Genomic DNA, 14,711 nt, shown 5'->3' on the forward strand with positions numbered 1-14,711 from the left:
ATATCCACAGAAATAAAGCTATTCAGAAGATTCTAAAGAAAGAGCATTGGAGGGATACAGGTGGAACCTCTGCCTCCTTATGAAGTCCAAACTCAAAATTCAGCCCTTCTTTCATGTTCCACACCTGCACCAAGCAGTGTGAGTTCTAAAGGTTTGACAAAGCTGTCCTCCTTGTCTCTCTGTATCCATCTCCCCTCTTACAGAGATCCAAACTTCTCCCTCTTTTATGAAAGATAGCATCTTTTTTCCTTAAAACTAAAAAATTAGGTAACACCTACCCAAGCGCTCATGTGGAAAAGGTAGAGTGCTTGACTACAAGAATTTGTCAAAGATTTTTATTTCTAATAATGACTCTTCCAATAATGGCTATTCTAAGAATTTTTAATCTAGCTTTTGCAATTAAAAAAAATATGTTATCTGGATTAATGAATGTGAGTGAAAGTGGTATGGTATTCAGTCTCCTTGTGTTTTTTCCTGACCCCTCCATCCACCTGCATTTTAGCAAAATAAATTAATACACATGTATAATACAAAATGGAGAGATTTGTTCCTGTATCTTTGTGTATATATGTGTGTGTATGTATGTATGTATGTATGTACTAGAAAAATTTTATCTTATTATATTAAAATTATTGGATTTCCTCTGGGGAAAGAGGCACCCACTTTCTAAAATCAGAGTTGAATTGTTCAATATGCATCCAGGACTGCATGTGGATAAGTTTCTCTCCCCTTATTTGGTAGTATATTCATTTATTTATAAAATATTCATTATTTATAAAAGACTCACAGGTCTTTCCTGGACTTGACACTGTAGCAGATGCTGGAGATTTCATAGTAAGCAGAAACTGTATGTTTCTGCTTAATGTTTCTGCTTAATGGTGGAAATAATAAAATAATCATGGATACTATAGTATAATAACAAGAGGAAAATTATACAATGCTGTGACTTTGTAACAGAGGAGACCTCATTAGTATAGAATGGAGGGTCCAAAAGAAATCCCCAAAAAAAGACTTTGAGAGGAGGTCTATATGATGACTCACCACCAATGACTATCGGTTGGAGGAGATGGTGGGGAGGAATTGAGCACATCTGAGAATATGAGAGCAGAAGTGTGGCAGGGCTAAGGCTGGGAGGCAGGCAGGCCCAGCCCATGGAAGGCCTGGTAGACCATTTGAGGGATTGGGAACAATCTCTAAAAAGTAATGAAAGCCATTGGAGGATTTAGGCAGAAGACTCATAATGAGATGTTGTAAAGGTCACTTTGACTCAGATGCGGACAACAAATCAGAAAGCAAGGGTGAACGTGGGAAAAATAGGAAGGTACTGTGGCAGTATGGAGAGGTGTAAGGAATGTCAGAGCTCTTGGTTGGGGGGCAACTCTGGGCTAGAAATGTGCCTTGGAAGGCACATCCTAAGAAGGTCACTGAAGAGTACACCTGGAAGAGATTGTCTCAAGAGAGAACAGAGGTGGGAGGAGAAAAAATGTTTATACCAAACCCCAAAAGAATACAAACATGTAATAACAGTATAGAAGGCTGCAGCTGCAAAGGAGGCGGAGCCATCAGATAGAGGTCACATCCAGAGTGGAGGACACAGAACCTGAGAAAGAGGAAGCAGCACAGTGGAACCAACTCACAGGAGACTCAAAAACAGGACACTGACCAGAGGGTGGGTTAATTAGTGACTTTGGGGTGTTTTTGTAATATCAGAATTGGGTGTGAAGTAAATGTCAATGGGTCAAGGAGTGAGAAACATAAAAAGTGATTACTGGCAATTTTTAAAAGATGATTTGACTTGTAAGGGATAAACCCATTCATAATATGCTTATTTGCTTATGAAACTCATAAATATTAAGACTGCCAGTTATTCAAAGAGTTTGTGGGATCGTTATTGCTAGCTGTTCTTGGAAACTAAAAGAATGGAATCATGAACAACTATCCAATCTTTCTACTGTATGAATATTTTAAATGAATAATGCATATTTTAGGTAGCATCTTACTGTTCAGTACACAAAATGATTTTTTATATATGTGTTAGTTTTCAGAAGATCATATGTATCAAGAAACTCAAAGTCCAAAAGGTATTAAATAATTTTCCCAGACAATAAAGGATAGAGAAAACTAAGAGTAAATAAATATATCAATAGATTAAGAGTAGTTTAAAGAGCTGGGGTTGTGGCTCAGTGGTAGAGCACTTGCCTAGCATGTGCAAGGACCTGGATTCGATCCTCAGCACCACATAAATATAAAAAAATAAAATAAGGGTATTGTGTCCAACTACAACTAAAAAATATGTTTTTTTAAAAAAGAGTAGTTTAAAGAGGTAATTTTCCTAATGTATCAGTTTTTCATGTTTATGTCTAAATGTGTATGTATAGATAAATTCATATTCATGGCTTTTTCCCACAATTAAGATTGCTCCAAAGCTGTTATTTTACATTTTAAAAACAAAACTTTAAATGTCTTGTTTATATTTCTCTTGTCAATGCTGGGTAGTTTAGTAGGACTCTTATTTTGGTAATACTCGCTGTTACCTTTTGAAGATAGTCAGTGTTTGATTTCTCAAGTGCATGCGCATCTCAAATTCATCTCTTACTTCAGATCCACAGCTTAGCAAATAACTGTTATGATGAAGAATAGTTGCACATAACATTTAAAAATTTACCTTATAAAAGGAGCCCAGATGCCTGTCTTTCCTTTCGTTCCAATGTGAAACTATCAGTTTATTATAGTTCCAGTTTGTATGAGTTTTTACTAATCTTTTTTGGCAGATTTTTTAGATGAAATCACATTCTAAATAATTCACCCATTTAAAGTATGCAGTTCAGTTACTTTGGTATTTTCACAGAGTTGTCAGCCATCATCACTTTTAGAAACATTTCAATACTCTGAAAACATATCTTGCACCCCTCGGCCAGTACCTTGGTCTCTCCCTTTCTGCCTCTTCCTCTCCTAGCTTCAGGCAACCACTAATCTACTCTGTTGCTATAGATGTATCTATTCTGGACACTTCATTGAAGTAGACTAATATAATATGTGGTCCTTGTGATTGTCTTCTTTGTCTTCTTTTACCTATAATGTTTTTACTTATCGTAATCCGGGCTTATCCAAGTAATAGTATGACTTCATTCCTTTGTATGGCCAAATAATATTCATCGTATGTTTAAAGTACATTCTATTTATCCATTTGCCAGCTTGTGAATTTTCAAGTTATTTATATTTTTTGGAATCTGCCAAAGCTCTAGTAACTTAGCAGAGTGTTTTACTTAGCTTTTGGGGGATAGACACTATGTATGTACAGACATAAAGTGACATTTGTATTTGTAAATACATCTATGTATTTACAGATTTATTCTGAGATAACGTTCTGACCCAAGTACCATGTGTCTAATGCTTCTGTTTTAACCCCTAATATACAGATAACGATTGAAGCTTTTTATCCAATTTAAATACAAATGCTTCTCTCTCTCTCTCTCTCTCTCTCTCTCTCTCTCTCTCTCTCTCTCTCTCTCTCAATTCATTTGTTTTGTACCATGGATCAAACCCAGGGGCACTTAACCACTGAGCTACATCTCTGGTTCTCTTTTATATTTTATTTAGAGACAGGGTCTTGTGAGTTGTTTAGGGCCACACTAAGTTTTTGAGGCTGGCTTTGAACTTGAGATCCTCCTGCCTCAGCTTCCTGAACAGTTGGAATTAAAGCTGTGTGCCTCCATGCCCAAATGCTTGCCTTTGGATGAATACTTATTAGGAATAATTTGGACAATGATATTGGCTAAATACTCAGACCAAAGCTAGAGAAAGAATCCCTTTGGTTGCATGCATGTTCTCTACACATGGGCCATTAATGCACAGTTGTCTGATTTAAGCCCAGTAATTTGGGCTTTGAAGAGCTATTTGGCTTAAAATACCATGCCAAATAGTCTAGTGGGTCTAGTGGTCCCCTTCAAAATCTATTCTGTGTAATACTTTCTTGGGCTTTGGAGAGCTATTTGGCATAAAAGGGGTCTAGCGGTCCCCTTCAAAATTTATTCAGTGTAGTATTTTCCCAGAATAAATGTTTCCTTTTGCCCCTGCCCACCATTCTCACCCCAGAATTGCTGATAACTGTAATGCCATTCACTATCTTACCATGCCATGCTTTAAAAACCCCTCAGAACATGAAATATGTGCTTTTTATTTTAAGGTTCTATCATTTGTTTTTACTTAAGTTAACTGGAACTCTCCCTTTACTTGACCTTTTCTATGTGGCCTTTATTAAAAAACAGTATATACATAAGACAGCTACAAAATAGTACATTTGCCTTTTTGCCAACCTTTAATATGCAAATGAAGAATCTAATATTTTTTAAAATATGATTTTAATCCATCCATAGACGTTCTTGAATTGCTCCTGGCCAAAGTAAAATATAGCTGTTTTTATTTTAGTATTTTATAATATTGAATTTCTTATAGTTTCCCAATCATTCAGTTCAAGGCAATACCATGAAAAAAAAAAGTATACTAATATTAGCTTATGCTAATATTGGGATTTTGAGTCCCAATTTGTTTTAAAGTTTATCTTATCAAAAATGTATTTTGGGGCATAGGGACTAAGTGTGCACTGAGTCTTTCTCATACCCCCCAACATGCACACCCATACACACATAACATTGGATGTGTAGAAAGCACCAGGAACAACATTGTACTGTCTTGTTCCTAAAAAGATGAGAGTAGAGGTGTAGAGGTAGAAGGAAAGAAATCACTCACATGTTTGCTTCAGTTCATATTACAAGGAGCAAAAATTACTGTGTGTCATAGCCAGTAAGAAGTGTGGGTGACCCATTGTCTGCTGCTACATTGTCTGAGGAGAGGTGCTAGTCTGTTTCCTTCACTGCCATATCCCCAGTACCTGGTTGAGTTTGTGGTAGGTTGTCTACACTCAACAGGTATTTGTTTAGTTGATGTATTTCCTGAATGAACCCCTTTATGATAAACTCCTTAATGAAGCTTCCTAGGCCCTTTACAGTCTGAATCTGAGTTGTATGTCTCATTTGAAGCCCACTGATACAAGACAAAAATTCGCTGCAGTCAAACAGTTCTCTCTGTTGCTGCAACAATCCTCTATGGTTATGCTTTAAGCATGGAGCTTGTGTAAAGGACAGGGTCTTGTACAACTGAGGAAGAAGTAGATGTGGCACAGGACCATGGAAGGGTAGGGTGAGAACAAGGTAAGCAGAGAGAAGAGTGGATTCCATATTAGAAAAGCAAAGAGCTTAGATAAAAATGTGTTCTGACTTTGAGAGGTTCTGGGTTCAGTCCTTAACAATGGGGGAAAAATTCTGATTTAAGTGAGCCTATAGGTCCTTCAACTTATAGGAAAGGAAATATGCTCTGGCCTTCTTAACAATTTCTTTTATACATTTGATCTGTTAAAGAGATTAGATGGGTATTAGATTTTGATTAATTATATTGGAGTCTTGCCTCTGTATTCTCCTATCTTGCTTTCAAAATAGCTCAGTAAATTTTATTCCTTTGTTCTCGGGGTCAAAAATAAACAATAGATAAACATGTGTGTGACCTTATAAACCTGACATCTGGAATCTTGAAACATTAAGGCTGCGTCATCTCTTCTACCAAAACATTTCACAGCATTTTAACCTTTAAATCAGGACTTTCTCAATTTACTCTTCATTATCGCATTCTGTATTGGTTTTTAATATTTGTTCTCTCATAAGGATTACTTATTAGTAGTGAACTTTAGAAACTAATATCTTTTTGATAGTCAAAAATTGTGTAGAGATGAAAATAAAAGAAGCTGGAGTGGCTATGGCTTTTGACCTTGAAAACGCCGGGCACAGCCTGTGTCTGGAGCAGCGTTGGTGGTCTAGCAGCATTTTCCAGGAGTCTTCCAGTTGGACAATGACCAGCATTAGTGGAGTGTCCGTGACCTCTCTCCTTTATGCACTGGCAGTCTCCAGTGTCATCATTAATTAGTCTTCAGGTCTTCCATTTGTCCACTAGAAAGCTTCTCAAATAAGCCAAGTTAATAAATGGAAGTGGATGAGCTGCCTGGCCACCGGAACATGCGACCAGCGGAGATGGTTGAAGGGCGGCTCTCCCCCTTTGATCGTATGGAGAAGCTTAATTCTAATAGGCCACATGGGAGTCCCAACCCGTGGGGGCATGGAGAGGACCTCCAAGCACAGCAGTGGAGCTGCTGCTGCTATGGGTCCTGGTTTCAGTTTCTGAGTGGCTCAGAGGCCCAAGGGGCTTGTTTCACATTTTGCTTCATCTTTCCCTAGGAGTTCGCCTGCATTCTTCAGTGATCTCACTGAATTTCAGCAAGGGAATGAAAACCATTATCCCTATATTCTAAACAGAAGATTTTCACTATGACGTATTTCCGTAAATAGAATGCACAGCATCTGTAGCACATAATCCCCAAAGCCATGACTGTCCTGATGTTCTGGCCATGACATGTTTCCCAACCAATTTTACTAAATCATAAAAATAACAAATAATATTTATGAGCCTGCTTCCTAGTACCAAACATTCTGCACACATCACAAGCACTATCTCACTTAATTCTCATATCATACCTGGGGGAGAGGGCTCCTCATTTTTCAGATGAGAAAAAGAAGCCACAGCCAACCTGAACCCAGGTAGGTCTTGATCTAAGTACAAACCCTTTACCACCCCATGCTATGGTCTCATAAAATTTGAACATTTTGATGGGCTCCCCACGGGTTCTGTCATCACATCCAGGATAATAGGAAAGCTGCAGCGATCAGCCCTTTTAATTCAGGCAAAAGTGGAAGTTTTGCTTTGGTAATTGGGGAAATGAGCTCTGCCTTTGGCTTTTCTGTGGCTGGGGAGAAGTCACTTTGAAGGCATTATTGGCATGGCTTCAATATATCCTATTACTAATTTGCAGGTAAGCCTCATATTATTGGTGTTCATGAAAAATAGTCTTATAAAAATAGAATTATTGGAATTTGCATAATATTGGAAATTGCTCTATTTGCATTTGAGGATTAAAGAATTTAAAGGACTAATTTATGAGAAATTCTGATTTCCTTTAAATCTACCGTGTTCTCAGTCATAGCTGAATAACATGAGAAAATTTATGTTGCCATGAAAGTTCATTGAGAAGTGCTGATTTTTCAAAGTAGAAGTCTTTCAAAGTCAGGATGATGATCTTTGGCTGCCTTGCTTATGCCTCACCAGTGAAGTGGTAGACATTGCTTGGGTACTTAAAATTCACTAATCCCTTTCAGACAAGATTGGGACACCCCAAGGTGCTTGACAAGTGAAGAGACTGAGACCCTTGCCACATCTCCTGGAAAGGAAGGAAGGAGTGAAGAGACAAGCAAGTCACATTGTGACCCTGGAAAGCCTGCCCTGCATCTGGGTCAACCATGCTAATTTTATTTAGCCTTTTTCCACATAAGAATCTAGTTAAGGTGTGGAAATCTGATGCTGTGGCCAGATGCATAGACCCCTCTAGAGAAATTTGGGGATAAGTAGGTGAAACTTGCCTAATAATTTCTCAGGTATTAATATAAGCACATGAAAAAATTTAATTAAAGGTAAATATAAGCATTATACGGAAGATACTATAGATGCTTAAAAGATGTGAAAACTGAATTGGAAGAGGCCTTATGAGAAATGGTGGATCTCAGACTTTTTAGGATGAATAAGGCTGTGTGGAGAGTTACGTGTGAGGTAAATAAAGACATGAATGGAGACATGGAATCAGAAACATTGTTTGATCAGTACACTTAGGAAACATTGAATGGTTGGGTTGTGGTTGATCTAATACATGTGAGAAATAGAATTGAAAGCTGGGCCTGAAATCCCAGACTTGGGAAGCTTGAATTTAATTGAACTGGCAATGAGAGCCAATCATTATATTTTCTTTGAATTTTTAGGAAATAATCTTTCCTCAATTTATAGAGACCAGAGGAAACCTTAAAAAGCTCCAAGTTAACTCTTGATGTCTTCCCCCTGAGAGGGAGAGGGAGAGGGAGAGGGAGAGGGGGGGGGAGAGAGAGAGAGAGAGAGAGAGAGAGAGAGAGAGAGAGAGAGGAGAGAGAGAGAGAGAGAAGGAACAAATGAACAAGAACAAAAAGATACTTTCCTCACTCTTCACCATGTCAGTAAATGGCAGCATAAGCCACCCCTGCTCATCTTTACCCTTCCCTGTCCCTCAGCCCTAGTTGAATGCATCAGCAAGACCTATTTGTTCATCTCCAAAATATGTTCCCATTCTACCAACTTCTTCTCCCTCTTTCTCTTCTCTAAGGTCACACCCTGTTTTAGTCAGCTTTTTCACTGCTGTGACTAAAGGATCCGACCAGCACAACTTTAAGGAGGAAGAGTTTATTTAAGGACTTAGGGTTTCAGAGGTCTTAGTCCATAGAAGTCCAGCTCCATTCCTCGGGGTTGAAGGTGAGGCAGAACATCATGGAGGAATAGTGTGACAGAGGGAAGCAGCTCACATTATGGTGATCATCAAGCTCCAGATACATAGTATATACCCAATAGCCACACCCCCAATTAACCAAGTCCTCCAGCCACACCCCTCCTGCCTCCAGTTACCACTCAGTTATTCCTATCAGTGATTAATTCACTGATTGGGTTAAGACCCATACAAGCCAATAATTTCTCCTCTGAAACTTCTAACATTGTCTCACGTGTGAGCTTTTGGGGGACACCTCATATCCAAACCATAACAAATCCCTGTTTCAACAAAAGAAAAATGATAAGAAGGATGTACTTGCCATTTGGCCACAAAATCCATCTACTTGGAAGGAGCTAAAAGGAAATCTCATAATAATAAGAGAAGTTATAATATAGCTATAATTGAGAAGACAAATAAGCTTAAAAAGATAAAAGCATAAAAACAAATATTTTGAAATGACATTTTGGCTGGTTTTAAGGAAATTTTTTCTCATTTGTCCCAAAGTAGAATTTGTATTTTTCACTTTGGTAGGTCATTTTCAAAAAGAAAATCAGTGTTTACATTCCAATGGACAGGACTTCCTAAATATCATTGGAATAGTTGTCAGAATAATGGCAAATATCATAAATAAGTTCTCTTTAAAACTTTTGGAAAGTAATATCATCAATAGACACATTCTGAATTTAGGTATTTGTGTTCTGTGATCCAGAAGTCTTATCATAGGATGAATCCCTGGATACCTCTGAGAATGCAGTTTCTTCTGAACTCGACTCAGAAAATGACAAAGGATTCCCTTAGACCATGCTTCGATCTCTTCCAGTCTCCCAGAGCTGTCCAGGATTTTAACAATCTGATTATCAATGTTGCAAATGAAAAGTGTCATATAACTACTTTCAAAGGACACTTTGAGTGGCCCTTTGCACTTTTCTGTGCTTCTGTACTGACATGTTTGTTACTTTGCCTGTAGAAAATGTTCTGGGACACTGGTTCTGAAAACATCAAATTATTGATTAGTGTTTTCCCCAGTGTAAAGTTCCCTTCCCTATACCTTCCTTCCAAAATGACTTATATCTTTGTATTTGTAAATTGTTGCAGGACCTGGAGTACATGTTTGTTCATTTTATAAACTAGGTGACATGATTTCTTTATGGTAAAAATGCAAGGCTTTAATATGGTTTCTTAGATGAGCACTTACCAGTAATTCCTGACCATGATCAGAAGACAAAACTGGTCATGACTTAGTTCTAGCTTTGAGAAATGCAGACTTTGTTTCTCCAGTACATTTCTACAACTGACTTGAACATATAAAAACCTTGAGGAGATGCCTCTTACCTGGGTCACTGGCTTTTGTGATGGTAAACTCTAGATTATGGTTTCCATCTACTCAAATCAGAACCCTCCAGTTTGAGGCAATTTGATTATCAAAACAATCTGTTATGAATTCTAAATAATCTCTCTGAAGTAAATCACATAAAATTGTTTCACATATATTAGTAGAATATTAACAGAAAGGATAGGTGGGAAGCATTAAGGACAGACAGTGCCCTTCCTCCCTGAGCTTAGTTCTGACGTTGAGATGTGCATGTTACCCTGAGAAATCACTAGTTTGGTGGTTACAGGCAACTTGAATGCCTGAAAACGTCTGCAAAATCTATTTTAATTTCTACTTTGGAGTATGAATCTAAAGAAGGTCAGGGTCCTTAATACCCTGGCTTAAGTTCTTAAATAGTTTTTGCTGCTTTATTTTGGGGGAAGCAAAAGGTAGAATATTTTACCTGTTCCAGGTCAGAGATTTTTATGGCTATCTAAGAAGAAAATTGAATGTGATACATTTGCTTGTTCTTAAAAACAGGTGTAGGACGAACTCCTTATTTTTTTCCCCTGGAATTTTGGATAAAAACTGATTGGCAAGGAGTCTACACACTTGATGCCTGAGTGCAAAGCACAGGGCCTGGCTTCTAGAAGGAGCTCAGCAAATGTGAATTCTTGAGGTAGTCTAATTCTACACTTCTCTTTACAGCAAGTGAGAAGCAGATGATGGTGGTGTGCAAGGAGTCCCCCAAGGAGTATCTCCAGCCTTTCAAGGATAAGCTGGAGGAGTTCTTCCAGAAAGGTAGGAGGCTTTGTCAGCCATACATACATGCTTACAACATCCTTCACCTCACGGATCTTTTGCTGAGGGCCACTGCCACTTCTATCCCACCACCAGCCCCAGGGATTCCTTTAGTCAGTCTTCCCAGGGTGGTTACACTCTCAGTGTAGATGGAATGTTCTTATAGCTTTTGTGTCACCTTTCAAGACTGTTTGATGTTTTACATCCTTTATTGTTATTGTTATTTTTGTAAATTTTTTGAGAGCAAAGATTTTTTGTCTCTCCATGGAGATCAGGGGGGTCCTCGGTACATGTTAACTGACAAGCAACTCATGTGCAAGGTTTACATAGTCATGCATCTCAGGTTTGTGGCCAGCTGTCACAAGTGGGTGGTAATTATCTTCCTGGTTTAAGAGTATAGCAACTTGGAAACTAGGGTTGTATTTTCATTGCTTTTCAAAGGGGGAGGCTGAGGCCCAGTGAATGTGATATATCCAATCACTTGGCACTCTTTGACCCTTTGGGTTGTAGTAGATGGAAGCAATAAGCAGGAGGCAACAACCCATACTAAGAAATCTTAGCAGGTTCTGTTCCTTCCCCCACAGCTTTGTTAGGCATAGGGAGTTTTTGTTGACCAAAGTCCATGAACATGAATTTAGGTATTTCTTATTTTAATTTCTCAATTTCAACTTAAGACGTGAAAGAAATATAAGTGTGGAATGTTTGGTTGGAGCATTTTCTTTACTCGAAAGCCAGAGGAAATGCACATAGGAAACTTTGGGGATATCTCAACATGCTGTTTCTATTATTGCATAAGGGCCACATGATACCACACCATCAACAAAAGACTGTTAGGCAGAGTGAATTCACAAAGTATGGCCAAACCACTTTGGGAACTGACAGGGAAATTCTCAGCCCATGAGTCAGAAGAACTCCATCCCAGATGCTCCCTTTGTGCATAGATCATTGCTCTCTCCTCTGTAATGAGGGGTTATTTTGTTGAAGCAGAAATCAGAGTTGGCCACTGCTGAATGTTATATGTGATTGGGGGGGTATTGTGATCAGGCTCAGTACTATACTGAGAGCATACCATGATACCAACATATGGGCTGTGTGACTTTAACTAAGTGTTTTTATATGTGACTTATTAAAGGAAATGCATTGCTTTATAATTTTACCAGGTAAATTTAACCTAAATGGCCTTAAGAAAAGCATGAAATGTTTCCCTTTGCTGACCACTTCATAATGTCTGTTCAATATATATAGAATTAACTTGAAATGAGGCTTATGTGTACTTGGATTCCATTCTTATTTTTAACTGCTATTATTGCCTATCTGGAAAATTCTACAATGTGTATATTGGGGTTTTTATCTGCCTGTATGCTTTAATGACCTTAGAATCCCTCCTCTTCAAACCAGCTCACATCTTAAAACACTTAATTTGTAAATTGTATTCTTTTGTTGAAAGGGATGAATATGAATAGATGTAGAACCTTGATTCTGCTAAGTTTTTCAAGAAACTTCTGATCAGGGAAACAAGGGCTATTCTAAGAAATCCTGAGAGCCATGTTCTTAATGCTACTGTGCACTAATGTCAGGGATAGATTAAAAAAAAATTAGATACCCAGAATAAACCAGATCTACCACCAACATCTCCATGGGTGAGACCAATGTTTTTATTCACCAAGTGATTCCAATGTGGATCTCAAATTGAAAACTACTATTGTCAACCTTAGTTCATTTTTAATGTATATTCAAAGATAAACATGCAGAGCCTCCCATATGCAAGACCCTGGGAATACTAAGGTCAATTATTCTCCTTGATCCTGTCTCAAGTACTGTCTTATTACGAGAAGATCTATCATTGAACACAATCAGTCCACCGTGGAAATAGCCTGTTAGTATGACCTTATTAACTGAATTTGTAGAAACACCAGTCTGGAATCAGAATGTCTAATAGGGCAGACACTAACCACATATGGCTGTTGTGCAATTTAAATGTGCCTAATCCAAGGACCAGATTTATAAAAATCATGCAAAAATATTTCATTTCTGTTTTTTTTTATATTGATTGCATGGTAAAGTGATAATGGTTTGGGATATATTAGATTAAGTAAAATGTGTTGCAGAAGTTAATTTCTCTGTTTTAAGTGTAGCTACTAGAAAAATGTAAAAGTCTATTGTGATTTATATAATATTTCTATGGGAAAGTGCAAGTCTTTCCAATAAACAAGGGCCCTGGGCCTTCCTTCTCTCATTCCTGCACTCTCCTCTTCATATTCTTTCTGTGCCTTCTGAACCTCATTACTAAGGTGCAGAGTCTCGCAGACTAGCCCCATGCTCACTTTCAAGCTAGGTCCAGCCATTGTTTGGTGGCCAATTAGAACTACTTTGGCAAGGGCATGCTGCCACTTCAGACCATTCCTCTGCAGTTAAGAAATACATAATTGATAGCATTGTGATACAGTTAAGGGGCTAGGGTTTTGCCAAGTTGCAGTACACACAAATAGAATTTCTCTTGAGTACTATTTGGAGTACCAAATAGTAGTTCCTTTTTAATGTGGGTTTCCCAGTGATTCATAGAAATTGTAGGATTCTCTACCTACCACAAATATGCATTATTCTCCCTCGATAATCAAAGTTTTATGACAGTTTAAGTGTAGTATTCATCTAAGGCCCCATTCATTATAAGCAACACCATTATTGCATCTCCTACCAAGGAAGAAAGATTGTTGCCAATTAAGCCAGGATGTGCGGATTATGAGATGTACCTCAACATCAGAAATGCTGAAAGGTGAAAATCCCAGGCATTGTGGAGTTGAAGTGATACTATTATTAGGTATGTAAAATCAGAAAGGAAAAATGACCCATGCTTCCAGAGTTGTCAGGAAAGACTTTCAGCAAAGGAAACACTCTGTTCAAACTTAAAGAAGATGGTGATAGTGGTGACAATGACAGTATTCACTGAGTGTGACTATATGCTAGATCCCGTGGGGGAGCAGATCACCTATTCCCATCATCATCTATTCCCTGTGGTAAGCACCAGTAACATCCTGTTTATAGATGAGGACACTTAGGGTTAGGAATTCTCAGCAAACAGTTATAAAGGACATTCCAGACAGAGAAAAACGCTGCAGATCTCAGAAGGATGCAAGACCCGATATATATGGGGAATGGTGTGGCCAGGTCACAGGGCAGGTAGGGAACACTCATGACCAAAAAGGAACAGAGAGTGACAATAAGACTTGATAAAGAATCTCCATTTTGTGTATTGCAAGGCAATAGATAATATTGAAAAATAGTACCTATGGGAATAACATATTCATGTTGAGTTTTTGTTTTGATTTGGTGTCAGAGGGGCTTAGGGAGCATGTCACTTTGCTTTTTGTTGTTAAGAAATGCATTCTAACTAACATTCCAAAAGCATTAGAAGAGTAAGACTAGTAAAGAGCAAAAGGGATGGGGGTAAAAATAAGGAAGAAGGACATGGTTAATAGTAGCAGGCTATGTTGAGTGTTGTCAAATATAAAATGAAATGATAGACAACCGTACTCCCTTTTTTGCTTTGAGTAACTGGATATTGACGAACAAGACTGGATATGGGATAGAAGACAATGAGGGAAACTGGACATGTTGACTTTGACGCAGTGTGAGACACATAGGTCAAGGTGCTGGGTTCATAGGAGAGAGCTGGATGAGAATTTAGAGGTAGTTGTTTCAGTCAAAAGAATGAGAAGGCCCAAAGAAAGAATATAGAATGAGAAGGCTCCTAAAGTTTCAGTGTATTTGAGCACGGAGTATCAAATAAGAACCATCCTGGAGAAAAGACACTTCTATATTTCTACAGTCGAGCTTATACAAATTATTTGGCAAGAAAGTTAATTTTCTTTTTAGGGTCTGCCCAACTCATCAAATCTTAAGCAATTGCGTTCTTCATGCCTGAGAAGTCACATGCGTTGTGACTCAGTTGATTCATGATCAGGATTATTTTTACATAAGCTGCAATTCAGTTCTCTAACAATCATGATGATTTTAATTTTTCTTTTGTAAATCATATCCTATTGCCACACTCAAGTGGGGATGATGTGTTTGTCCTTACTGTCTTTTATAATTCCTCCCTTCTCAGAATGCCCTTAAATAGTGATGACAAAACCATGGTACTTGTTCTTAACT

At 38.1% G+C, this 14,711-nt stretch overlaps 1 protein-coding gene across 3 annotated transcripts in view; it reads left to right on the plus strand.

Moving 5' to 3' along the window:
- Fmn1 (formin 1) overlaps positions 1 to 14,711 on the plus strand; it is a 363,324-nt gene that overhangs the window by 263,656 nt on the left and 84,957 nt on the right. For all 3 annotated transcript variants that reach the window (XM_076848461.2, XM_076848463.2, XM_076848464.2), the window contains one exon: positions 10,467 to 10,559. In XM_076848461.2, coding sequence (XP_076704576.2) covers positions 10,467 to 10,559 — 93 coding nt within the window. The remainder of the gene's footprint in view (positions 1 to 10,466; positions 10,560 to 14,711) is intronic.

This window comes from Callospermophilus lateralis, chromosome 3, assembly GCF_048772815.1.
Source record: "Callospermophilus lateralis isolate mCalLat2 chromosome 3, mCalLat2.hap1, whole genome shotgun sequence".
NCBI lineage: Eukaryota > Metazoa > Chordata > Mammalia > Rodentia > Sciuridae > Callospermophilus > Callospermophilus lateralis.